We start from the raw sequence: 27,122 nt of genomic DNA on the forward strand, positions 1-27,122 counted from the left end.
CAACCTTGCCTGACACACACACACACACACACACACACATTGCTGAGCAAGTGCAGCACCACAGGGCTGACCTCACCAAGCAGGTTTTTACGAACGTAGCTGGTGAACTGCATCTGAGTAACACCCAATGCATCTCTCTTTACTTCAGCCCGTGTTCCAGATCTGATTTGAAGCGTTGAAAGGTTTAATTCAGCAACGTTTAGTTATTCTGCTGTATGAGTGGTCTCAGGACTCCACTAACGACTTTGTAAAACAGCATATTGAGCTTAGACTGTTTGAGTCTGCTTCATGTTGCAATGAGACATTTCATCTTGAAAGCAACAACTGACCTCATCCTAATTTCTGTCTGCCAAAGCGTCCTCCTTTACTCTTGGATGCCATTTTTGAGAGCTTGCTGTTCTTTCTGTTGCCAACTTCCAAGAGCAAGCTTTTATAAGCTGTAGAGACACAATTTAGGTAAACAGTCTAGCGCCTATTGTGGTTCCCATTTTGTTTCACAACACTCCTAGGGGAGAGAAAGAAAAACAGAAAAGGTTCCCATCAGTAGCCACATATCGTATTTATAATGAGTGGTTTTACTTGTTATGCCTGTTATCCTGATGATAAGCAGCCCACGGACTGAAGCTACCTTGCCCGGACAAGGGAAACCGGGGCACCCTCCCGGAGCCAGACCCAGGAGGGGAGCTCGTCGGCGAGCGTCTGGTGGCCGGGCGAAAAAACATCATGGAGCAGCAGTCACCCTGTGGACCCACCACCCGCAGGGAGAATTATCGGGGTTGGGTGCTATGTAGACCGGGCGGCGGGCCAGGCGGGAGACCTGGGCGGGCCGATCGCCGGCGGCATAAACTAGCTCTAGGGCCGTGGAACGTCACCTCACTAGCGGGGAAAGAGCCGGATCTGGTGCAGGAGGTGGAGCGGTACCAGCTAGATATAGTTGGGCTCACCTCCACGCACAGCATGGGCTCTGGAACCAAGCTCCTGGAGAAGGGTTGGACTTTGTCCTTTTCTGGAGTTGCCCAGGGTGAGAGGCGCCGGGTGGGAGTGGGGATACTCACAAGCCCCCGGCTGAGCGCCGCTGTGTTGGAGTTTTCCCCGGGGAACGAGAGAGTCGCCTCCCTGCGCCTACGGGTTGCGGGGAGTAAGGCTCTGACTGTTGTTTGTGCTTATGCACCGAACAGCATGTTCCGAATGGTGTTTTGTTGTTGGACTTCTGTGCTAGCCACAGTTTGTCCATAACGAACACCATGTTCGAACATAAGGTGGCTCATAAGTGTACCTGGTACCAGAACACCTTAGGCCGGAGATCAATGATCGACTTTGTAATTGTATCATCTGATCTGCGGCCGTATGTCTTGGACACTCGGGTAAAGAGAGGAGCAGAGCTGTCAACTGATCACCACCTGGTGGTGAGTTGGATCAGATGACGGGGGACTCGGCTAGAAAGACCTGGCAAGCCCAAACGTGTAGTGAGGGTGAACTGGGAACGTCTGGCAGAGGATCCTGTCCGGGAGGTCTTCAACTCCCACCTCCAGAAGAACTTCTCACAAATCCCGAGGGAGGCTGGGGAGATGGAATCCGAGTGGACCTTGTTCAAAGCCTCTATTGTGGACGCGGCTGCTCGGGGCTGTGGCCGGAAGGTCATCGGTGCCTGCAACCCGAGAACCCGGTGGTGGACACCGGGGGTGAGGGAAGCCGTCAAACTATAGAAGGAGGGCTTTCGGGCCTGGCTGGCCCAGGGGTCTCCTGAAGCAGCTGATGGGTACCGGCGGGCCAGAAGGGCTGCAGCGGCGATGGTCGCGGAGGCTAAAACTCGGGCATGGGAGGAGTTCGGAGAGGCCATGGAGAAGGACTTTCGGTTGGCCTCAAGGAAGTTCTGGCAAACCATCCGACGGCTCAGGAAGGGAAAGCAGGGTCTACCCCAGGCTGTTCTCAGCAGGGGGGGGGGGACTGCTGACCCGGACTGGGGACATCGTCGGGCGGTGGAAAGAGCACTTTGAGAAACTCCTAAACCCGGCCAACATGTTCCCCGGAGAGGGGGCAGCGCCGGAAGACTTTGGGGTGGTTTCACCCATATCCCTGGCAGAGGTCGCTAAGGTAGTCAAAAAGCTCATTGGTGGCAAGGCGCCAGGGGTGGATGAGATCCGCCCTGAGATGCTGAAAGCGCTGGGCATTGTTGGGCTGTCTTGGTTGACACGCCTTTTCAGTGTCGCATGGGGGTCGGGAACAGTGCCCATGGACTGGCAGACCGGGGTGGTGGTTCCCATCTTCAAGAAGGGGGACCGGAGAGTGTGCTCAAACTATCGTGGTATCACACTGCTCAGCCTCCCGGGAAAAGCTTATGCCAGGGTGCTGGAGAGGAGGCTCCGACCGCTTGTCGAACCTCGGATTCAAGATGAACAGTGCGGATTCCGTCCCGGTTGTGGAACAGTGGACCAGCTCTTTACCTTTGCAAGATTACTGGAGGGGTCCTGGGAGTTTGCCCAACCAGTTTACATGTGCTTTGTAGACCTGGAGAAGGCTTTCGACTGGGTCCCTCAGGGGTTTTTGTGGGGGGTGCTGCGGGAGTATGGGGTGCCGGACCCGTTGGCACGGGCCATCCGGTCTCTGTACGCCTGCAGTAGGAGCTGTGTTTGTCTCCTCGGTAGTAAGTCACGTTCCCGGTGGGTGTTGGCCTCCGCCAGGGCTGCCCTTTATCACCGGTCCTGTTCGTGACCTTCATGGACAGGATATCTAGGCGCAGCCAGGGGGCGGAGAGGATCCGGTTCGGGAGTCTCGGGATCGCCTCTCTGCTGTTTGCGGATGATGTGGTCCTGTTTGCCTCCTCGGACAGTGACCTCCAGTATTCACTGGGGCGTTTTGCAGCCGAGTGCGAAGCGGCAGGGATGAGAGTTAGCACCTCCAAATCTGAGGCCATGGTGCTCTGCCGGAAACCGGCGGATTGCTCCCTCCAGGTGGGGGCAAACTGCCTACCCCAAGCGAAGGAGTTCAAGTATCTCGGGGTCTTGTTCACGAGTGAGGGTAAGGTGGAGCGGGAGATCGACAGGTGGATCGGTGCGTCTGCAGCAGTAAAACAGGCGCTGTACCGGTCCGTCTTGGTGAAGAGGGAACTGAGCCGGAAGGCAAAGCTCTCCATTTACTGGTCGGTCTACGTTCCAACCCTCACCTATGGTCACGAACTCTGGGTCGTGACAGAAAGAACGAGATCTCGGATACAAGCGGCCGAAATGAGCTTCCTCCGTAGGGTGGCCGGGCTCAGCCTTAGAGATAGGGTAAGGAGCTCGGACATCCGGGGGGAGCTTGGAGTCGAGTCGCTGCTCCTTCGTGTCGAAAGGAGTCAGCTGAGGTGGTTCGGGCATCTAGTCAGGATGCCTCCTGGACGCCTCCCATTAGAGGTTTTCCGGGCACGTCCAACTGGTAGGAGGCCCCGGGGAAGACCGAGGACACGCTGGAGGGATTATATCTCCCGGATGGCCTTGGAACGCCTCGGGATCCCCCAGAATGAGCTGGAAAGTGTTGCGGGTGAGAGGGAAGCCTGGGTCGGCCTGCTGAACCTGCTGCCACCGCGACCCGACCCCGGATAAGTGGGTGATAATGGATGGATGGATGGTTTTACTTGTGAATTGCTAGTCAAGGAGCCCTTTAATTGTTTATAGTGTTATGCAAAATGCAAGATGATGTTGTCTCTTACTGTTCAGAGTTTAATGCAGTAAAAGACTTTTGAAAAACACACTGACCATGTGTGATGTATTAGCGTACACTAATTTATGGTTGGATGTGATTTTGCTATGATTCGTGCGAAACAACTTGTGCTCTCAATTTCAGCTGCGGCTCCAAACATAGTTACATATTTGATACGATTAAATGTGGTTAAATGCCGTTTTGGTTTTGATCGTTACATCAGTATGGCTTGAGCAAGTCTCAAATTTGATTTTTCCGGTGAAATATGTTTTCATTCAGTCATGCTTTCTGTTCATAGACTTATACTAAATTACGTCTAGTGGCAACCTTGCTATGAGAGTAATACTTTTCGAAACAGCTCAAACACTTTTGCAAAAACATCCATATCATCCATATAAAGTGGATGTTGGAGCCTCACAATACTTGGAATGTGATATGTGGTTATTTATGGTGTGCCATTCAAATAGCATTAACAGTAAACATTGTATGCCAAATACGGCTTGTCTGAAGCCCAGCTCAATAGCCTCTTTAGATCTCTCAACAGAGAACAGATTGTTTTTTCTCTCTGTTTTCTCTCCAGATCTCTAATCCTGCTCCATTGTCTCTCAGAGATGTTTTTTTAAGGATGTGTACAGAATTGGAAAGCATACATCAAAATTAGAAACTCTCCATTAACCACCAGTGTTAAAATTGACAATTTGTTTACTCTTCCAGTTGAACCCAAATAAAACATTTGTCTTTGTTTGGCCTTGTGGCTGTCCCTTGTTTGCTGTAAATTCTTATAAATGTATGCATGACCAATAACATGCACTTATTTAAACCATTTTTTAATGCTCACTGGGAAAACAGGATTCAATTCTGTGATATAATATTGCTTTCACTGACTTTGCCAGGGGTTTCAGTTCTTCTCATTCTCAGGCCCCCGGTTATTGCCATTACTGTTATTACAACTTTTGCACTGATGATTATATTTGAGTCACAGCAATGAATCAGTGTTTTTGAACAAATTACTATTTTAGAAATGTTTAATTTAGGGGCTTCAAAGTTTAAAATCTAAATTAAAGTTGAAAGTCTAATGAGCAAGTTAGTCACAACACAAGTATTGCAGGTCTCTGAGCACTGGTCACAATCCCTATGCTCTTTCTTCTAAAGCGATCTTCATGATATTTCATTGTTTGATCCAGTTCATTCAATCTATTATAAATATTACCACCAGTAGCCTTTGATCATGCATCATTCATGTCATTCCTTGAATTTGTAGTCTTTCATTAATGGGAACGTTTTTGCTCCATCATCTTGGTGTGACTCACTTTAAACTAGATTATTTTAGAAGCATGGACAACTTAAAAAACAGGATTAAGGACTATTAACCTCTAAATGTTCCTGTTGTTTGTACTTCTATTTGACACATTTTATGTTACTGTCTTGACACCCTCAAAAATATGATTTTAAATCTCAATGGGAAAATCCTGGAAAAATAATGGTTGAATAAAAAAGAATATACATAAATATTAGATACAATAATACAAATCAAATAAAGCGGTTATGGAACACAAAAAGCACTGTATGACGTAGTACACAACATCAAGACAAGGATGTAATCATATTACCCACAGCCTGTTTTTGGCTACAAATGTTGGTGCAAATATTTACAATAACAAGCAAATATTTTTTTTCTATTACTATTATTTTCATATTGTAGATTTCCACATTTGTGTTATCATCAATGCATTTTTAATCTATTCAATAAAGAAGAAAAAAACGAAACGAATAAATGAGTTTGTCAGGGAAAAGCAAATACAATGTCAAAACAAACAACATACAAAAATGAATCAATGAACTGTAAATCATTGGCCAAGTAGCTTATGAGGGATATTGAAGAAGTCTGAAGTGTTGTCAAACAACTTGACACGGTTTTGGGATGTTTCCTCTTTCTTATTTGTGATGACAACAGCGACTCAGCCTCCACTCCAACGTGAAATGAGATATGCAATCACGAGTGACAGGCAGGAACTCGTTTCCCACGTGGTTCCTGCATGTTTCTATTTCTATAATTAACGTTCATTGTGACTTCGTTAACATATAGTGGCACAAATAAAGCGGCACTAGCATGTTAATGTTAATGTTGGGCGTCATGTTCTTTTGTACGGTTGGTGTTAACCGCTAGCTATACGAGACACCATCATAACGTATTATTATTATACGTTATCTAACATTAGCTCATGTTAACCCTATACTCACCTGAACCCTGACTGGTGGAATCAATTAACAGCGAGGGGGGAAGCCAAACAAACATAGCCTTACAATTGTGGAATATTATATCACTTAGGTTAAATTAAAATAGGTCATGTTGGAGCTCCTAAAGGTGATTATTTCAATCGTGAGCGTTGTTAATTAGGTTCACGTGCGCACCAGTTAAAATGACATTCACTTTATGGGTAGTTTATTCGCTCGTGACACAACTCACTAGCTTCACGTTACGACAGTGCGAGTCGTTTCCGTCCACCTGCCTCCGGTGAGGAGTTGCACCGTCTTTGTAACGCTCGTCAAACGGGGTTTCTCTCTCCAGCCTCTGCGTGTCTCTGTCACACGCAGGAGACTGGCGTAACAAGCAGGAAGTAAAAGGAAAAAAAAGGAGACAGCAGCTCATGAAAAGCAGAAAGTAAACGCTGTCGGATCGAAGTTGGAGCACCTTGTTCTGCTGTAAAGTGAAAGTAGAGCCGTCGACAGCTCGAGTAACAACATTCAGGGCTCAACGGCTGTGCTAGGGAAGTTAGCCGTCAAGCTAGTTCCTCCACCGACTCCATCTCAAAACAAGCCCGAGACAGAAAAACAGAGGGGGAGGAAGACACAGACAAGTAAGTACATTGCAAGCCCCACTGTGTGCGTGTGAGAGAGAGAGAGAGAGAGAGAGAGAGAGAGAGAGAGAGAGAGAGAGAGAGAGAGAGAGAGAGAGAGAGAGAGAGAGAGAGAGAGAGAGAGAGAGAGAGAGAGAGAGAGAGAGAGAGAGAGAGAGAGAGAGAGAGAGAGAGAGAGAGAGAGAGAGAGACACGCACGCACGCACTCACTCACTCACACGGGGGATGAGGGGGGGGGGGGGGCTGCATTACAGCACTTTTTCCACCGGTTGTTTGTGTCAGCAGTACGGAAAGAGTACACAGACAGGAGCTCAGGAGAGGAAGGCTCCGAGGAGGTGTGTGTGTGTGTGTGTGTGTGTGTGTGTGTGTGTGTGTGTGTGTGTGTGTGTGTGTGTGTGTGTGTGTGTGTGTGTGTGTGTGTGTGTGTGTGTGTGTGTGTGTGTGTGTGTGTGTGTGTGTGTGTGTGTGTGTGTGTGTGTGTGTGTGTGTGTGTGTGTGTGTGTGTGTGTGTGTGTGTGTGTGTGTGTGTGTGTGTGTGTGTGTGTGTGTGTGTGTGTGTGTGTACAGGCCATGCATCATGGTCTCTCTTCAGAGTGAAGTGAAAGGTGGGCGAGAGGGCATGAAGACAAAAACACAAAATAAAACATGTAAAGGTCAAAGCCTGATGACTTTCAGAGGGAGGTGGGAGATAAAATAAGAGTTGTGGGTGTTTGGGTCATGCTGAAGGTACTGGCAGACTGCACTATCCGTTTGTGAGTCAGTAAACAAAAGTGAGTCTGTTTGCACACACAGACAGTTCCGTGACTGCTTCTTGTTTATTGTCCTTGCAAAAGGGCACAACCTTTTTTGTGTAGGTTGTGTGATAGTGTTGCTCTGCATGCTGTTTCCGGTGGACTTTGCCTCCCTCTGTACATCATCTGTTGTGGGAGTATTATATCAGAGGGGATTAGTCCTGAGGATCTTGGACTTTCCCCTGTGCAAATATGAGAGCTGTTCACAGAAGGTCGCAGCTATTAATAAGCTGTCCCCTACTCTGTGTGTCTCCTTTAGGACTTATTCCTCTTATCCCCAGAATTATTATCGGCCACCATGGACCACAAGGGGGAACCCCAAGAAGGAGTCATGTGCCTGGAGGAGCTGCCACAGATGGACGGATCATGTGATGCGTGCGAGCCTGACGAGGCCCAACCGGCCACACAAGTGTGCCACACCTGCAGTTTTGCCTTCTGCCTTGTCCATGCTGACAGACATGCCAGCAGCACACATCACCCCATAATGCCTTACATCCACGAGGGGACACCAGCTAATGTACTTGGTACTGACAGAGACTCCAGAGTTGGAGATGGAGCTGAGGATGAACCTCGTGTGGAGAGGGCAGCTAGAATTTGCGCGAATCAGATGGCGCAGGTCGGCTTGGCGATGGCTAATGGCGACGAGAGTGATGATGTTGGCGAAAGAGAAGGAGCCAAGAGTGGTCTGCACCTGGAGGCTGAGCTGGGTGATGGAGCTGAGGGTGCAGAAGCAGGGCAGGAGGCCCTGGCCGCTGGAGAGGCTGGGAAGAGGGACACCGTGACAGTCGAGAGATTGCGCTGCAAGGAACATAAACAGGAAGGCTCCCTCTACTGTAAACCCGATGAGAAGATCATCTGTGTGGTGTGTGCCGTGCAGGGTGAGCACCGTGAGCATGAGATAATCACCCTGCATGAGGCCTACGTGTGGCAGAAGGTGAGTTACACACCCAGAACACGATAGGTTTATATAGAACCGCACTGTGTGATTTACTGTATGCTCTCTACTGTAGTTAATCACTTGGATGTATAACTGACCTTTACCTCCCCGAAATTCACTCGCACTACTTCGCTCCCTTCACTGGTTACCCGGTGGCCGCCCCCATCTGCTTCAAAACATTGGTACTTGTCTACCGTGCTGCGAACAGATCGGGTCCAGTCTACATCCAGGACATGGTAAAACCGTACATCCCAGCCCGTTCACTTGGCTTGTAGCGCCATCACTGCGAGCTAGACACTCAACAAAGTCACGACTGTTTGCTGTCCTGGCTCCTCAATGGTGGAACAAGCTCCCCACTGACATCAGGACAGCAGAAAGTTTCTACATCTTCCCCGGCAAACTAAAAACACATAGCTGTAGGCCCTGTAGTCTTTAAGTCAAACTCACTAGGGCTCTGCAAGTGATATTTTAAGGCGTATTTACTAGGTCATGGGAGTCACCACTCATTCAGTGCAGCAATGCAGGTGGTTAGTCCAGTTAGCCGGGCTAATGCTGATCTGGCTTTAGAGACTAACCCATCATCACTGTGGGCTCAGTTCTGCAGAGCATAGTGTTTGTGATGCTTATAGAACCATTTAGAGCAGTGGTCGCCAACCCGTCGATCGCGATCGACCGGTCGATCTCGGAGACGTTCTCTGTCGCTCTCCAAAATAAAATAAAAATAAATTCAGAAACACATTGGGCCTCATTCTCGAACATTGTCTGAAGTGTCTTCTGAAATGTTTTCTTGCGGACTTCGGAAGACAACGTCAGAAAAGATCTCATGAACGCCTGCAAATGGGTTCTTACACAGCCGAAGTGTTCTCACATGTGCTCCCCCGACTGAGGATTCTTAAAGTGAACGCGCGTCCTCGTGCACCTGGATTTGCATCCAGAAACGCCCCGCCAGCTCCTTATAAGGGCATGCAACTGAAGAGACGTGTGAACAGACTCCACAGGCAATGCGAAAGCAACTTCAGACTGACTCAAAGCAGAAAGTGAGCATCGGTCGAGTAAACTGAGTGCGACTTAACTTCACCGGTGCAGATACTGTTGCACAATGTACATTTGTGTTATAATTATAACATTATTATTATTATTATTATTATTATAATTATCCCATATGAGAAAACTTTCATGAATGCCAAATTTGTCCCGAAAAATGCGTAAGTGGAGTTCAGAAAACCACCAAATCAAAGTCCAGTCACAGACTGCCTCAGACTGGCTGCCTGTGCTTATGAGCCCAACTACAAGCTCACAGACAGTGTTCAGTCACAGCCATCACACTGACTTGAGTCACATGACTTCTGATGGCATTGTGATGGGACACAGATTACAATTAGGCCAAATAAAAAGCCTCACGTTGTAAGTCCAGTCTGGACAGTGTTTTTCTCTCAATGGGGAGATCTTGCCTGTCACCAAGGCAGAGGTCAGGGAACTTGGGCTTAGAAAGGTTGGTGACCACTGATTTAGAGTCAGATGGTATCAGCACACTGAACACATTTGGACTGTTATTGCACAGTGGACCAATTAACAAGGATGGGGGTTGAGGGGGTTCAATAATATCAGAAAACAGGGCTTAGTTTTGGATTCATATTTTGAACAGTCAATGGTTTTGCTTGTGAACACTGAAATAAACTGAATCACAAAGCCAGTGTGACTGTGGGTCAGTGGTTAGCAGGTCCATCTTTCAATTAGGGGGTTGGCGGTTCAATCCCCGCCCTAGTCGATGTGTCCTTGAGCAAGACACTTAACCCTGAATTGTTCCCTGTAGCTGTGTCTACAGTGTATGAATGTAACATGATTGTAAGTCGCTTTGGATAAAAGCGCCAGCTTAATGTAATGTAATTTAGCTTTAGTAGTAACATGGTGTGTTGAATGTTTTTTTTTAAAGAGCACAAGTGTTGTCCTCCTCTACCCTGTGGCCGCACAAAACAAAAGTAGAACAGCGCACTTCACTGGCTTACTCTTACATCATGGTCACATATGGATTGATGAAAGACAAAAGGGGTCACACACTTACACACAGCCTACGGCTACATTATTTACACTAAACCGACTCTGGCTTTCATCAGGCTCAATGTGTCAGTGTATTCATGTGAAAGATCTCTTAATCTCCGGTGGTGATATGATTTCCTGTTGCTGTACATGGCCTTAAGCATATAGCATGTCAAACTTGATATGCATTATTAGCCTGCCATTGACTGGTGAGCTGTCAAGGAGGTACCATGTATTTTCTTTCAATATTGAGATGTTCAATTACAAATATGGTCATATTTGTTTTTTGTCTTTCTTTTGTATCGAGATATTAAAAAACACGTTAATTGGATGCTCTTTTGAATGATTAGCAGTGCCATTATGAACTAATAGCAGATGATCTCTTTGTAGTTATGTGTTGTGTTTTTATGTAGTGGCATTGTCTTTACGATGTGTTTTTGTTTTCCACCTTAAGGGCAGGCAAGGTTATGACCTGCTGGGCTGTACACAACAGATGTCTGAGAAGATCAAGAACAAGTGGACCAACCCCGAGGTGAGTGCAAACTCCTGCACACATCACACCGAGTCGATCCTCATGCGAGTTAGCCAGGAAGGGCCATTTTTAGAAACTCCCTCCCAAAAGGATTTGCACTCAACTGTTCTCATTTAGAAATGAGCTCTTATCAAATGAAATGAGATTTTATCTGCGGCAATAAAAGTGCACTTGACCTTGCAAAAAAAGCCTGACAAATTAACACTGCAGACCCCGCAGGTCCATTTGTACATTTCAATGCAATGTTATATATTTCAGTGTTTCCCAGTCAACGACTTCCATAACTCCAAATTCCAATTTGGATCAATGACAATCTGATTTGAAGGTGTGATTATTATGATGTTTTGTCTCAAAATGGCTAAATTAGTATTTATTTCTTTTCTTTTTATCAAATAGGTTATGTCTATAGAATCTTTTTTTTTTTTGTTTTTTTTTTGTTGAGCCTGGTTTTAAGGCATGGGAAGCCATAAAGAGAGAGAGAAAAAATAAGCCATTACTCATTTCTAATTCAGTGGGTACAGCAGTAAACACTGCAGACCAATATAGACTGTAGCTGGGGAAACACAGCAGAAGAATATGATAAAGGGGGATTAGAAGAAGAAGAGAAAGTCATTGGTTAGTTAACATGAGAGCCAATTATTTCAATCCATATAGTTCTAATGCTGCCCCATTGACGGATAACGGACTTCGGGTTTCTGACTCCTACAGTTGTACTCGAGGTGTACAAGTGATGCCTCATGCATCATTGTGAGATCACTGAGTCATGTCAGTCAGGCTTCAGCTGATGTCACCTTTTTTCACTCCGCACTTCTGGCCAAGTCAGAGGGCGTGTTTTCAACTCTATTTACTCATAGTCATGTATAACATGGAGAGGAATACCCTGTAGCGGTTTTTATAACCCTGTTGGACTTGTTAAGTTGACAGAAATAAGGACTTAGAAAGTGAATGTATTATACACTGCGTTAAATAGTAAGGTGGTTCTGATGTTTTTTTTTATCCCTCTCAATAGATAAATAAATGACATGGATAAGATATTAAAGACACCTTTCACTACAATGTAGCCCAATATAACACAAATAATCATTACACCCAAAGACAAGCTAGAAATAATGAGTTTCAACATTTTTATTTAACCTTCACAGGCTGCAGTCTAAAAAAAAAAAAAAAAAAAAGTAGTGTGCATTTTGCACAGTCACCTTTCTCTTAATATCAACAATACAAAAGCGGCAAACTGTCAAGTCAACCTTGAAAACCTGGGCTGTATTTCCATTACGGATGCAATTGCGGGGGCATGTTCTGCCACCGAAAAATAAAACCTGACCGCAGACGGTTCATGTTGTGCAGTGAGAGAGGTAACCGCGAGCGACAGGATCGGGTCTCAGCTACTTACGTCGACAGTGACTGCTCCTGCTCTCTCAACCAGCCCTGCAACGCCTGTTCTTCCGCCATGCTCTGCTTCTAAAACTGTCTGAATGCACTGGAGAGTAGTGGCACCCAGGAGCATTGCTCAGTAGCTGCAGAGATGTGACCGAAGCACACAAGGCTTAATGTAGAAGGTTAATTTAACTGGCCTGCAAGAGGCAACACTTTTACTGGCAGCCGCCACCCAATCCAAGTTCAGGTCTATTATCATACTGAAATATCAATGCTGCCCCAAGGACTTCCTTGACATTTAGTCTTGTGCCATTCCACTGTAGAGGTGCAGTGCACTCAGTGAAACACTTACCTGCTCACTCACGGGCCATTGTGTGAGAGACCATTATGTGGATTTGTCAGTGTGTCCTCTCTGCACACTCAAATGTCAACGTTTCTCATTCTGCACGACAGACGACCATCAGAGCGACTGCAGCTGGTGAGGAAAGTTCTGTCTGTGTGCGAGTGAGAGAGACAATAAAGAGAACCAGATGAGACGGAGTTGGAGGAGGTTAAGCTGCCGCGCTATCTATGTCGTCCGATTTACATTGTATGTTGCGAGCGCGATAAATCTGGCATATGAGCAAATAATTGCCAGTTAGCCAGGCAGCAGTGAGCGAGAAACACAACATAGCAAGGAGTGGTACATGTGTGTAAATAACTAACCAGCTAGTGTGAGACTGTCTGGAGGGCATGCACACTTCATTGGTTCATTTAGGACACTGGCACATACAGTACATTACTAAGATGATCATACAGAAATGTAATAATCTAATACAATAATAGGTGTCAATGAGGAAAGCTGCTGTCTGTGAAAAGGTAAATGGGGAATTTAACCCTGAGCTGGTGTTTGCTCATTAAAACTAATGTGTAATGATGTACTTTGCTGCAGGTGTGGGGTTTGTTCTCTTTCTAAGCTCACAGCTCCGTTCTCCACAGGGAAGTGGAATATAATGCAAAAAACAGTGATGAGGCTGCATCTACATTAGGGTTGTCACAATACCAAATTCTAACTTCGATACGATACCTGCCATAAATATCACGATACCGATACTTACGATACCAGAATTCGATACGATACCACAAATGCGATATGATACTGGTATATTTATCTATAATAGTAATAAATAAAACATCTGTATGGTTCCCTTTTTTACCAGCTTGTTCCTTCCCAGCTTTTTCAACACTTAACAAATGGTATTATTAGTATTAGCCTACAGCAAGATATTAATGAAAACTTCATGGTGCCATCACAGCATTGATTATACACGGCTATGTAGGCCTTTTGTCCGTATCTGACTAGATGACTACATAGTTCCTTCCATAAGTACGTCAATTGTAGATTTCGTATTTTATCTTAATTCATGGAATAATTATTTTTCCTTAACTAAAATAAAAAAGACTTAGCTGAAGATCCACCCTCATGTAGCCATTTTGCATCAATTGTGTTTCATTTAGTACACGTGTGTGCATTGTGACCTCATGATCATATAGACTGGTCGTTAAACTAGGCTAAGGCTACAGTGTTAGGCTGTATGTGGGTGAGCTTAAGGTGTGCATCATGTTTATAATCACATTTGATTACCTGTCGTTCTTTGAACTCTTTGAAAAGTTCGGGGTGTCTGTCTGAAAGGTGCTTTAATGTTTGACGTGTTGCTCCTTGGTCTGAGTGGCTTTAAAACACGTTTTGCTTTATGTCAGTCGGCCTTCCTTCACTGTCTGTATGTCAGTGCGCTTTCCGCATCTTTATTTTTTTTACAAAAAGTCGCAAAAAGCGCCTGCACGTGATGCCATGTTGTCTCCCCAGCGATCACTGAGTGAGCGCTGCACAGCCCCGCCCCCTTGCAGTCAACGCGCTGGGCCGCATTAACGGGGCAGTGAGTGCGCTCTGATCATGCGCTATTTTAATAAAGTATCCATACTAAAAATATGCAAAACCGTATCGTTTTGAACGTACTGGTACCGCGGTACCTTTTTAGTATCGGTACACCGTGCAACCCTAATCTACATATTAAAGTGGTACCAGAGGTGTAACCTAACATGAGGGGCCTAGATTGCTGTCAGTCGCTCGGTCGTTACTTATCGTCAAAGAGCTGGAAATGATTTATGAAACATGTTGGGGTTTTCAGTCCAGGACAGCGGGTTGTCATCATATCTTTCTCGCTCCCGTGTTTTATTTACCCACTTACTGCTGGGCAGAGTGTCGCCTATAGGACAGAAGCCGCCCGTTGTGCCGCTCTCTGCAGCTACAGAGAGAGGAGTCTGCTATCTGGAGTCAGCACGGCAACATCAGCCCAGTCGCAAATGATATGTGTGTGGTAGCTACATCCATTTTTCCCTGCCTCACATAATTTACAAGAGCAGCAGACACATTAAAGCTGTCTTAGGGAGCCGAGGCCGAGGAACAGACGGCAGCGGCATGAAAAGACTTTGCTGCTTTCGGTTATTTTCATCCTGCTTTTTCTTGTTCATTTCTACCTCATCCTGTTATCTTCCTCCTCCCACTCTTCCTCTCTTTACACCCTCTCCCACTGCTTTTTAAGACTGCCATGCCCCTTCTATCTCCACTCACAGCATTTTAATTGAATTACCCTGAATCATTCCCCAGAAAGTTGCTTGGCTGACATTGCCTCACTCAAAACTAATAAAAAGGCGCTGGGTATTGAAACTCTACTATTATAAAACCAAAGGCCTTCTGTCTCATTTTTCCCCCTCCCTCTTTTAACTTCTCTTACATCCCCAATTCATATTTCTTCATAGGACTTTTGAAGATCTGATGTTTTTCAAATGAACTTGTATTGCTGTGTTGTGTTAGAGGTTTAATTGGAGAATCTAATTCCTGGAAGAGATAAAAGAGAGCTTGAGAGAGTAGTGTTCACTTGGAACAGGGCCACTATTGCCAAGGGCAAGGGCAGTTCAAATCCATTTACTCCTAATGCTCTATTAATGCTTTTTAAGCCTTTTTAAAAAAAGCATCACACAAAACAGACTCCAGTAAGCACCAGAACTGGCACTAATTTCAAAGAAAGTTAACTATTTGAACTGTCGTGCTCCCAAAATTCCCCTTAAGGAGCATCAAAGTCTCCATGGCAATTTCAAAGAACATACGCTACAGTTGCCTTTTTCATTACTTCATTGAAGCTGCAGGATGCTGACATTTAGGGAAATAAGATGACACTATTTGGTCTGCACCATTGTATCAAACAGTAAATTCTAGATGTCTCGGGCATCACATTATCGTTTAGTTCTGTATAACCCATTTGGTGTCGAAACTTTGGGAATTAAATAAAAAATGTAATTGTCTTTGTCCACAAAAATGCATTTGTAGTGATGAGCCCTCTAATGTGTCAGGTTGAGATGAAAAGCCTGATGCTACTTTGATATTTGTTGTGAGCGCTTTTCAGTTTACCTTTTTTGTTTTCCACTTTAACGTGTCCTGATGGCTCACCAAAGTAATGCAACACAGTTGTTTCCAACACTGTTATATTTCTATTCTCAAGAGCTTTAGTTATTTTTTTTGCAGTTTTGTTTTTTTGTCAGCCTTGATGATGTTTTTGTTAGAGCCAGTAACGGACTACACTTTTGTGTGGGAATTTCAACTTTCAGCCCACCTTTCACATCTCCCACGTATTGTTCATAAAGTAATTAAATTGTCCATGGTGGTTGACAGGGAGCTTACAGTCCCTTGTATAAACCCGACATAGGCCTTTTTTAGCAACTGCCTGCAATACCATAATTCCTGAATTTCTCTGAAAATGGTTTGACAGTGATAATACAAGGCATGTTAGAAACATGACTGAAAATGAATTTGGCTTCCCTAATCTGCTTGCCGAACGTCGTACCTTTGCTTGAAAAATAAATGAGCTTTCTTAATCTGCTAGCCTGATGTCGTACCTCTGCCTGCTCGCTCTCTCTCTCTATCTCTTTCATAGCCACTGTCCTTACTCTAACTCTGCCCTTGTAAGCAGCGTGCCGCTGTCTCTCCCTATGCCTCATTTTGTGGCCTCAGCTTGCAGCTATGCAAATGAAGATTAGCACGCATGAATGCTGCTTCCTTACTAGCTGGACACATTCTCAGAGAAACTCCATCACATTCACTGGGTGAAAGGTCCAAGAGCAGAGGGCTCCTGCTCCAGATAGACAAAGAGCACTGATCCAGGATCACGCCTCCCATCTGCCACAGGGACTCTATGGTAGGGCAGGGGGCCCATTGGAGGCCCTCGGTAGAGGAAGATGTGATGATGGAATGTGTCCGTTTGATGAGATGCTAAATTACGATTAAGTTTTATGTTACGGTGCTGTCCGCCCTATTCATGTTGTAGCTCTGTTCTTGGCTAGCATTATTCTTTATGATTCATTGTCGCTGCTTTCTCTCCATTCTTGGAAACCCGGTGGGACCGCGTATGCAGATTTTATAAAGTGATACATACTTATGTATGTATGACTTATTTATGGTGGTAGAATTATGTTATGTGAAATGAAACTGGAGACATTAATGAGTGAAGATGAGTTGTCGCAAATGTCTGCCCACTTTTTCATTTTTGCAGCGTAAGTGGAGAAGAGTCAGCATTATCAGCTACAATGCAATATTTACCGCATTTAACTTGTTCAAACATTAGAAAACATGGTATGTAACATAAGCTAATATTAGCCATAAGCTACTTCAACCTTTTATTTGATAGTGTATAATTGCATATGTTGTCTCTCTGTAAGTCAGAGACTCTCCATTTTTTTTTTTTAATTGCTCAAATGTAACTTCATTAGTATTCACAAAGGTAGCTGAATGCTAAAGCTACGCTTGACATGGAATTAACTAATGAAGCAATCACTGCTAGCTGTTATTCAATTCATACTATAATACAAAACAAGTGACAGGCTCATTACATGTGGCCAACTGAATATAAATGAAAATGCCTTGCAGATAGTAAAGCCTTTTAAAAATGAATATTTGAAAGGAAAATTTAGATTTGCAGAGGAGTTGGACTTGAATATTGAATATGTTGATCCATCACGGTGTCAATGACACCTCAATCAGAGCCAACTTAGAGCAAGATGTCTGCCACATCAAAACATGAGCAACAGCTCAAGCTTTGAATTATTATCTCCCTATGAAATGAGGTAGTAAATATGCCTTGTCATTTCTAAATGTGTTTTTATTTTTAGTGTTAGCTGCGTACGTTTGAATTGATGACTCTTCTAAAAGATTGAATCGGCCTATATAGTTATTCATTTGAGTTTATGACGTTTGGGCTCTTCCTACTATTGTTTTGTGTTAAAGTAAAGAACTTCCGGAACAGGAGAATAGATTTGACAAAAACAAAGCTTCATTTGCTCCAAAATTTCACATTCACAACTTAAGTATCTATACAAGGAATGGAACATGTTGCTAGTCCATTGTTTCTAATTCATCAGAGATGTATTTAGGGTATTGATTTGGGACAAAAAAAACAGCTCTTGCTTTCCTATTAGATGTTAACTAAGTCTCTTTGTCTCATTTAAATGAACAATGTGCTTGTTTTTCTCTGTTTTTATATAAAGAAAGTAAATAAAAAAAATGTTACCTCTTGCACTTTGTTTAATCGGCAATTTGGAGAATCTGATTGCTTGTGCAGAAATAGCATGTACATGAGAAAACTGTGGGCCCCTAGGGTCCGTGGCTCTGCCAACCTCAGTAAAGACAGATGATTCCATGCTTCACTGGAAAGAGAGAGAGAGGGAGGCTGAGGGGAAACAAGATAAAATAGATGGAACGGAAGAGAGTGAAGTTCTGCTCAAGGGAAGGAGAGAGACCTAGCAGCTGATGTTCATAGATTGAAGCGGTTGTAACATATTCAGGAGCGGAGATCATGACAAGAGGCTTCGGGGTGTTTTACCTCATGGCAGCATCTTTGTTGGAGGTGGGGCCATCTCGGTGGCAATGATTGTAGGAAGGCGTATGGTTTATTGAGGTGTTTTAACGTAATGAGTCATAGCTAAAGAGCCCTCTGTCGGAACAGGGAAATGGATTGAACAGGGTATCTCACTGAGCAGTTTGGCCCTGAAAGCTAAACAGATGGCTTGCCGTGGTAGAAGGAGCCTCTGAGGTCTCCATCTACAGATGGGTTACATGAGTTTACCTCGAGGTGATCTGCTTCATGCTATCAATTAGCTACGGCCTGACAGAGACCAGCAGGCTTATTAAAGTATTATTCACATGTCAAAGTAAAATATCAATCACTATGTATTTCTCTATTTTTGCATCTGGATGTCCAATTCATAGCCATGCAATTTTACTGTCACCTCATCTCACTTGTTTTTGAGTGTATTGTTTTTCTCCGCTCCGAAACTGCAGCCCACTATCTCTTTTCGGTCTTGGTTACTTGTGGATTTCCTCTACTTAAATGTGCCCAGTTCAATCCTTCACTTTCACTCACGCTCGCCTTCTCCTGTACTTCATCTACATGTCTTAGATGTCAACAGAGGAGCTCGAGGCCTATGTGAACATTCAGTTTGACGAGCTCCGCAAACTGGTGCGTCTGGAGGAGAAGAGGACCCTCCACCTGGTAGACCTCAAAGAGGCGTTCCTGACGGCATCCGCTGCTGAGAAAATCGCAGAGATCTCCCTCCAAACAGAGCGCCTGCAGGAAGAGATGGCCAACATCACGCACCAGCTGTGCCTGCTGGAACAGGCTGAGGCGATGGGTCCTGCGATGGCAGCAGTGGCCCTCGGAGCAGGACCAGCCCACCGAGTGCAGGTGAGAAGGGCCTTCCTTCTTTCGTAATTAAAAACTGCTTTTGTGCAATCGGCAGTGTGCACAGTGACAGTAAGTTTAGCAAATAATGTCCCAGAAGCCCAGTGTGACTAGCATTTAGCAGTATGTATGTATGTATGTATGTATGTATGTATGTATGGGTGGGTTGGATGCTTCAGCTACTGCAAAACACAGCGTTTACCTTCATATCTTCAGACTGTTGTTTTACATAACTACAGTCTCAGACAGTACACACGTCTGTAGTTAAGAGTGTCGGCATTGCTCAAATATGGCCCCCTGAATCTGAAAGGTAATCGATGTGGTTTTTCAGCCGAGTTACAATCTGTATTTAATGTTTGCTTTTTAAACCGTATCCACTTGATTCAGAGGTGGAAGTCGGTTTAGAACTGGGCAGCAAGCAACGGCAGTCTTATGCTTTGGGCGCCAACTACAGGAGTTTTGGGGCAATTTAAATCATTTAAGATTTTAAAACTCTTGTGTACAACATCTTTGGCTGGTCTTGAAAGCGGTTACCGAAATGACTAAAAACCCAGTGCATTAGATCCGCAGGGCAGTATCTGAGCAAAGCTGGCACCCTAAATCAAGTCGCATGAGTTTGCTGAGAGCACAAGCAAACGGGGTCAATGATTAATTAACGCACACTTTAAACACGGAGGTCCGCTGCCAACATTGTAACTAAGGGCAGCCTCGTAAAAGAGGGCACTATTGCCTTGTCAATAAACAATTACAAACAGTTTGCCAGCCAGCAGAAAGTTGTTCTGTTGCTCATCATGTATATTTATTATTATATATATATCATTTCTATGTCTGCTTGTGGTGTGGCCTAACTTACGAATGTTATTTTTGGTAATGACTTGGTGCCTTGTTTAAAGACACCTGAGCAGGATGGTTGCTTGCAGCCATAGAGGTTTGATCCCAGGCCTTCAATTTAAAGGATTATCTTTCTAATGACTGGCATCTGCTGCACTGTAATTATGACAAAAATGAATATGGTAAACAGGTGTCACTATACACAGTTTTGTTCCAAATGAAAGGAGAGACCGGCTGTATTTATCCAGGCGAGCATTATGTTCATGTGATGAAATGCAGTTTTCCTTTCATGGCTGTGTCAGTGCAATGCAGATAGTTGGATGAAAATAAATCCTGCGCTGTAGACTAATGCGGTATAAATGTAACCGTGTTTGTCCTTTTGGCTACAGAATAGTACGGCTATATACACAGCAGCTGGGCACACTGTCCTTTGTGAATACCTGCCCCTTAGTCAAAGAAAGGTTCTTGTATCATTCATATATTTACACGCTGGTTAACACAGCCAGAGGTGCAAGCAATGCCATTCGCATATATAGAGCACCTCACGCTCTCATCTCTTGCTTGAACATTGAAGTGGAGGCCTTTACTGCTTATACCTCCCAAATTAAAAATATCCCATCAGTCCATTTGTCACTCTCTACACTGAAGCCACTACATTCAGGAAAAGGAGGCTTGAGTGTTCCCTGGTGGTGCTATACAGGACCAGGGAGGCTTCAGTAATGGTGCTGTGCAGATTGCTTTTCTCACTGAGAAATGAATCCATGGTGGGCCAAGTTCATTAGGGCCCTAATTGAATGATGATTGTGACCCTGTTTGTTCTTGTGTGTTAGTCATGGCTGAAGTGGGCAGTGTAACTTGGAAATGCATGGTCACAGGAGAGGTATGTGAGGTGTAGAGAGGGGGCTTATGCAGTACTTATCCAGCGATGCCGTCTCGCATCGCTGGATAAGTTCCAAGTGAATTGGGCTGAGTTGTATGCGTAGTCTGAGATGTGAAGTGAATGGATCTGGGGGTACCAAAACAGTCGTTGCATCAAGTACCCCTGAACTCGCCAACACCTGCAGCCGTTTAGTCCTCAGTAAAACATTTGTGATGTGTAGAGAGTTTCTTGTATCGTAGGACACCTGGCTCAGACATTAATCCTCCCACTTGCTCCCTCACTATATCACCGTTAGTCTGTCTGAGTCATAGTGGCAGTGTCTACAGATGGTACGCTGAACTACAATCATTCACTTCCCTCTTTACTGCAGTTCTGATTAACTTTCCAGGGTACTCCATGTCTATGACACTGGAGATGATACAGTCGTTCCACTAATAATTGTTTTGATTAATTAGTCATAGTTCAAAATTAAAACATTTCAAATTGGAAGTTTTTTCGAAGTCGGTGCCTTCATTCCAACTTTTTCCAAGATAAGAAAAGACCAGCAGCTTCTGAGCCAAGTCAGAAAAGCAATTGCAGCTGCGAGCTCACCCACCGCAGCCGTGTAACGACAAGCCTGTGGAATGGGGCAACGATGATGTCAATTGTGTCTCACCTTCATAAGCCCCTTCCTTTTTAAACTGCTCCCCAAAGAATATAGCACATAATTGATGAGAGTCTTTTGGCTTGAGGTCAAACAAACACATTACTGCTGGTTCCGTTTAATAATCACTCATCCTTCTTTTAAATCAGGCACAGAAACACACACACACACACACACACACACACACACACACACACACACACACACACACACAAACACAAACACCATAAAGAGGGTCAACGGGAATAAGAAAAACATTCACAAAATTGCCCAATCAGTGGGAGGCAGAGGGAGAATATATTAAGCAACCTTCTCAGCCTGAGTCCATTTATTATCAAAATCCTCGGGTGTCCAAGTTTCAGTAAAAAGTGCCAGTAGGTACTCGTTTGTACAGCCATGCAGTTTAAAAGTGTAAAAGAACATGTACAGTATATGTTGCCGGATAGGAAATGATCTTTCTTCCTGACTGGGACAGAGCCAGCGCATAAAAAAACAAACCAAGCCAAGCTCATGAGCCAGGCAAGTTTATTTGTAGAGCACATTTCAACAAGGCAATTCAAAGTGCTTCACATGAAATCATTAAAAGCATAATGGAAAAGAAAACAAGATTTAAAAACAATTAAGAACATTCATTAAAACATTAAAAACAGTCAAACAGCAAGAAATATAATACAAGTTGCAGTGCAGTTAAAGAAATAAAATGCAGTCGTCAGATGCAGATCGTTATTGATATCCTTGAATCTGGTTCAATTAAAGGCAACAGCAAACAGGAAAGTCTTTAATCTGGATTTAAAGGAGCCGAGGGTTTCAGCAGACCTGCAGCTTTGACCCGGTCTCAGTCCTGACCCAGGTCACAGTGAAGTCCTTGAAGGCTGATTTGAAACAATGCAGCCTTTCGCTTGACATTACAATAATATGAAGTTAATTGTTAAGACTCTTATTCCCATGCAGTTTGGTTCAATTTTGATATATAATGCATGTTTGAGAATTAGTTTTGAAGTATTGTTAAAACATACAAATAAAAATGGATGTTTTATCAATAATTCATCATGGCTTTAAAGGTGCACCATATGAAGCCCTCTAACTTGATACTAATTTCATGATATACTGACTTTCTTTTTATGTGTAAGTAATTTTTCAAGGTATTTATTATAAATCATTGCTGTATATACTAAAAACAAATTAGGTGGGCTTATTACATATACCAATTTACCCTAATTTCATGATAAACATCAGTTTTATTTAGCTCTGCCCTAACCAATATTTTGTATGGGGAGTTAGTGCACTTTTGAAATAAAGCTGAGCTTTATTCAAAGAGATCAAGGGCGCATCATTCCATGAAGTTGATCCATGAATATTGTTTTTAAATTATGAAGAGAGCAGCTTTACAGAGGCTTTGCGAGCTTGAGAATTTTGATGTGCACAATATAGACTGAACTTCCCCAGGCCATGTAAATAATGCTATTATAATTATATTATTCAACTGTGAAGGTATGATTTACCAGCTATACTGCTGGAAAGGTAACTGCGGTAATAACAGTGAAAACAAAGCTTCATCGACGTCACTTTCTTTCTAACAGCATATTGCTTCCAATTTCGTGGGCAGTGGCTCTGAAAAACTCTTTAATTGGCCCAAATGAAAACAAAGCACACAACTGGGACTATAATGACATTCCATTTATTATGTTGTGATATAATACACTATAAGCAAATATAAAGGAAATACAGTTTTCAATACTAATTCAGCATTTACTTGCAGAGCATCAGGGATCAAACGATTTCAAACCAAACAAATAGTAACAAAGTTTATTCTGCTTTAATCATTAAGAACACCATCTGATCACCGAATGATTGCCCTGTCAGTATTAATGATGTCAGAGCAGATATCAAGACATTATTAGGACGTCAACTCTGTAGTAGGATAACTAAGTAGGATATAGTTTTTTTCCAGGGAATTGATTTTTGAATTGAAAGATTATAGATTGTAAGTGTTACACTTTAATACGAGAGCATGTACTCTCTTAAGAATGGTTTGAAACTTGTGATGCATGCTATCCCATGTGCAGTCCGCTTTATTGCCTCTCCGGCTGAAGGTGGTACACTAAAATCTATCTACAAAAAGTATTTTTACCCAGCAACATCATTATTTTTAATAACACTATGGCATTTATATACGTCTTCTCTTTTAATGTCTTAAAACCGGCTACTGTTGGCAGTCTACTAATGATGGGACAGTTAATCTACCAAGCAAACAGGCAGCATTTCAGCAACCGGTCACGATCTTCTCTGATAATGTCAGCTTTGCATTCCTGATTTCACAAATTGGCTTTTGAGTCTATTGAAGTGTTTGACAAGGTAAACCAAGAAGAATCTCACTGAGTTCCAATATTTGAAAGTACCGTATTTGTCCAGATCGGAAGCTAATTAAATTTAGAGCCAGATCTTAGTCAGTGAGGCAGACAGCCAGTCGATGCTCTGCAGCCACCGCTCATCAGTTCTGCTCTCATCTACTGTGCTGCCAAGAAGCCACTGCCTTCAAGACGCTGTAAATTATACAGTGTCAAAATCCCTTTCTGGCGCAACCATCTTAGCCTCGGTAGTCAAGGTCCAGGGCTACAGTACAGTCAGTGCTGGTCAAATTATTAAAGATGACAAAAGACACTGTCTTGTGTTCAAGGTCCTCTTGACTGAAAATACACCATTTGAGATTATGAATGGTATAACAAGTACTTATACTGTTGTACATGATTCAAGTGTGGTGCATGGATACTATGTATGTTTGGCAAGCTGAATACTGAACAAATCGGTGTTACTGGAAGGCCTTGTGAAATAATGCATTAACATCTTCTAGAGATTAACACAATCTGAAATGTGATTTTACATTTTGTGCAAATGAAACACCTACACGTGCAATGTTCGTGTAACCGTCACATTCTGGCAGTAAACAAATCGCGTCCATCATTTTGACATGGAACAATCTTTGAAGCTCCAATCACAATTAAGGAGGCTCATTTGGTGCTTTGTTCCAGACTGCACCTTTTTAAAAGCTAATGAATATACATGAGCACAAGTGGTGGATGAAAGTAAAAATGAATTGGTCGGATTAAGAGCCACACCAGATGCAGAACCTAGTTGATGTAAATTATCTTAAATTAAATTTTTTTAATTGACCTGTTTATTTGTTATCCACACGAAGATTTTAAATGTGTTAAATGATCTCTCTCTTTTCCCTTGTTTACAGCGCGACATTGAAGCCAGGCCAAGGTAAGACTGCCAGAATGATTCCTTTTCACCCTTTTCACAACAGGAGCGTTTGACACGCACATACAAACGCACACCCGCCAAGTCTTTTCCCATCTTATAGTGACTCATTAAAGCAACTCACAAGCTCACCACAGACACAAAGTCACCTATGCACATCAAGCCTCCCATGCCTCCAAAGCTATCCGGTCACATGCGAGTCACGTCAGTGCCCCAGCAAGGCAATTAGTAGCGCTCATCTGTGTGCGTGGGGGTGTGTGTGTGTGTGTTTCTGCTGGAATCGGAAGAGGCGACAGTCTGCCTGCTCCAATAAGAGTGTGTGTGTGTGTGTGTGTGTGTGTGTGTGTGTGTGTACATGCACATGCATACAGTACGTCAGCACTGTAATAAGACAAGCTGTTGTGTCATTAGTCGGGTCAAGTCGCGCCCTCTGATCCCTCTTAGTATTTACATTCGTACTATGCCAAAGCTGGTTATGTGTGCCTACACGTGGAGGGACAGGACAGACGCAGCCATATTATTTTCCAGCCGCATTTTACAGTTTGTTTGGGTCTTTTTTTATTTTGCCTGGACTACATCCTTAACCTTTATCTCTGTCTATGTCGGACAATCTGAAATGGATAGTCCTCTCCCAGTCTCACACTTATTGATCTGTTGACACTGAAAACCTCTCTGCCTCCTTCAGCCGATTACTAGCACCGCCTGCTGTTTCTGCCTCTCCTCCTGGCTGTCTCTGTGGGCTTTCATCTCAAAGTACTCCTCCCTGATACAGACACGTATACACCTTCAGCAAATGCCTTCACATCTGTCCTCAGAGACAATAACCATATTTATTTCACTTGCCTGCATGTGGGAAATGTACTGTATTTCCAAACACAGTGCTAACATGTGAAATGTTATTGATTGGTCAGACAGTATTATGACCCCACTCTGGAGCAGATGGCAGCGAGCTTGGACCCAAGGGTGAGATGGAGCTAATAGTTTGCCCTTGGTCAAGGTTAACCTCTACATCTCTCCTCTCTCTCTCACTCACTCACTAACACTTTAATAATTACTCCCAAAGTGCCCTAAAATGCAGAATCCACTTTGGCTAGTGGAAGACGACTCATTTTGTAGAGAAATGCACAAGAAGATAAGAGTTGGTGGTTGGAGGAAACATGTATTCATAAATTCTGCACAGTTTCATGTGCGAGTTTATTACAGTGGTTGAGCAATAGAGATTGGACATCTTAAGGCTTGAAGGGGAAGCAAACAAAGGGTGAAAATGAAGAAAGATGGAGCAGAAGGATAGACATTCAGGATGAGGAGTGGTTGTTTAGGGTTGTATGCAATGGGATCCAGACAGCAAATTGATTATGAAGCAGAAACACTAAGCCGGTGTCTGAGCCCCATATCGCTGCTGTAGACAGAGCATCCCCATAGGACGACAATCCTGCACCCACACGCATCTTTCCCGGACTTCCTCATCAATACGATCCCCCGCCTCTCCCCAATCCCTTAACATTGGTACTCCATGCCTGCCAAGATTTGTCGTCCTCTGAATATAAATCTTGCTTCACTCCCCTCAGCCCAACCTTCTCACTGCTGCCACTAATGTGATACATTGCAAACTGTGCTTGCTTTGCTCGGCTTAAACCCTCTCACCTCCCTTTGCAACCCCTGTCCTTGACTTTCCCCTTTTATACATGCGTGTTGTCTTGTGTGCATGTGTACACGGTCTGTGTGTGTCTCTTTATTTGCGTGTGTGAGTGTGTATTTGTATGCATTAACTTTAAAAATCAGAACAATATCATCTGGATCTCATCTAGCTGTTGCGGTCTCATTTTTGTGCGTCTATTAATGCATGTATTAATGTGCCCTAAGGGGTGACGATGTAGGTTGTATCAGCTATCGTGCTGTATTAAACCATTTAGTGTGTCTGTTGGGTCAATTTAATTCGAGAAATAATTAAAGGTTGCACTTAAACTCATGACTACAATTCTATGTCTCTCTCAAAGTCTACCCTTGCCTACTTACTGTCTTTCTGAAAGCACACTCTTCATTTGCTTTGACATGTTGTCTTCCCAGCCCTCACTGATCATAGAGCGGTGCTACATCAGGAGTCATCATACTACTGATTAAAAGAGGAGCGTGTCTCTGACACAGACACACACACACACACACAAAGGAAAGGCTTATTTCTGCACTTTTATGTTGTCCCCTGAGATGATATCTCGGGGGACATCATATATATATATATATATATATATATATATATATATATATATATATATATATATATATATATATATATATATATCTCATCATATAAATAAAGTTGTTATTATTATTATTATATCATGCCTAAGAGAGAATATAGGAGCAAAGACAGCGGGACAGTCAATGAGACAAAAAGAGAAGTACTCCAAGGAAATCTGCTTGTTAGACTTGTATTTACTGTTCCGTTGGGACTTCAGAATATTTTTTTTAATAAATATGTAGAATCATTTCTTTGGCTTCTACGACTTAAGAGTTTTTAGCTCAGAAATGT

General features: G+C 43.5%; 1 protein-coding gene across 2 annotated transcripts in view; it reads left to right on the forward strand.

Annotated features, from left to right (window-relative positions):
* Positions 1-5,739: 5,739 nt before the first annotated feature.
* The window catches only part of trim44 (tripartite motif containing 44), a 41,795-nt gene continuing 20,412 nt past the window's right edge, over positions 5,740-27,122 (forward strand). Inside the window, exons 1-5 of one of the 2 annotated variants that reach the window (XM_034535330.1) lie at positions 5,740-6,536; positions 7,609-8,261; positions 10,756-10,833; positions 18,696-18,980; positions 24,573-24,595. In XM_034535330.1, the coding sequence (XP_034391221.1) occupies positions 7,626-8,261; positions 10,756-10,833; positions 18,696-18,980; positions 24,573-24,595 (1,022 nt within the window). In that variant the 5' untranslated portion in view covers positions 5,740-6,536; positions 7,609-7,625. Of the gene's footprint in view, positions 6,537-7,586; positions 8,262-10,755; positions 10,834-18,695; positions 18,981-24,572; positions 24,596-27,122 lie in introns of both variants that reach the window. The other variant, XM_034535329.1, reaches the window with a different exon arrangement.

The sequence above is a fragment of the Cyclopterus lumpus genome, chromosome 6 (genome assembly GCF_009769545.1).
Source record: "Cyclopterus lumpus isolate fCycLum1 chromosome 6, fCycLum1.pri, whole genome shotgun sequence".
NCBI classification, from domain to species: domain Eukaryota; kingdom Metazoa; phylum Chordata; class Actinopteri; order Perciformes; family Cyclopteridae; genus Cyclopterus; species Cyclopterus lumpus.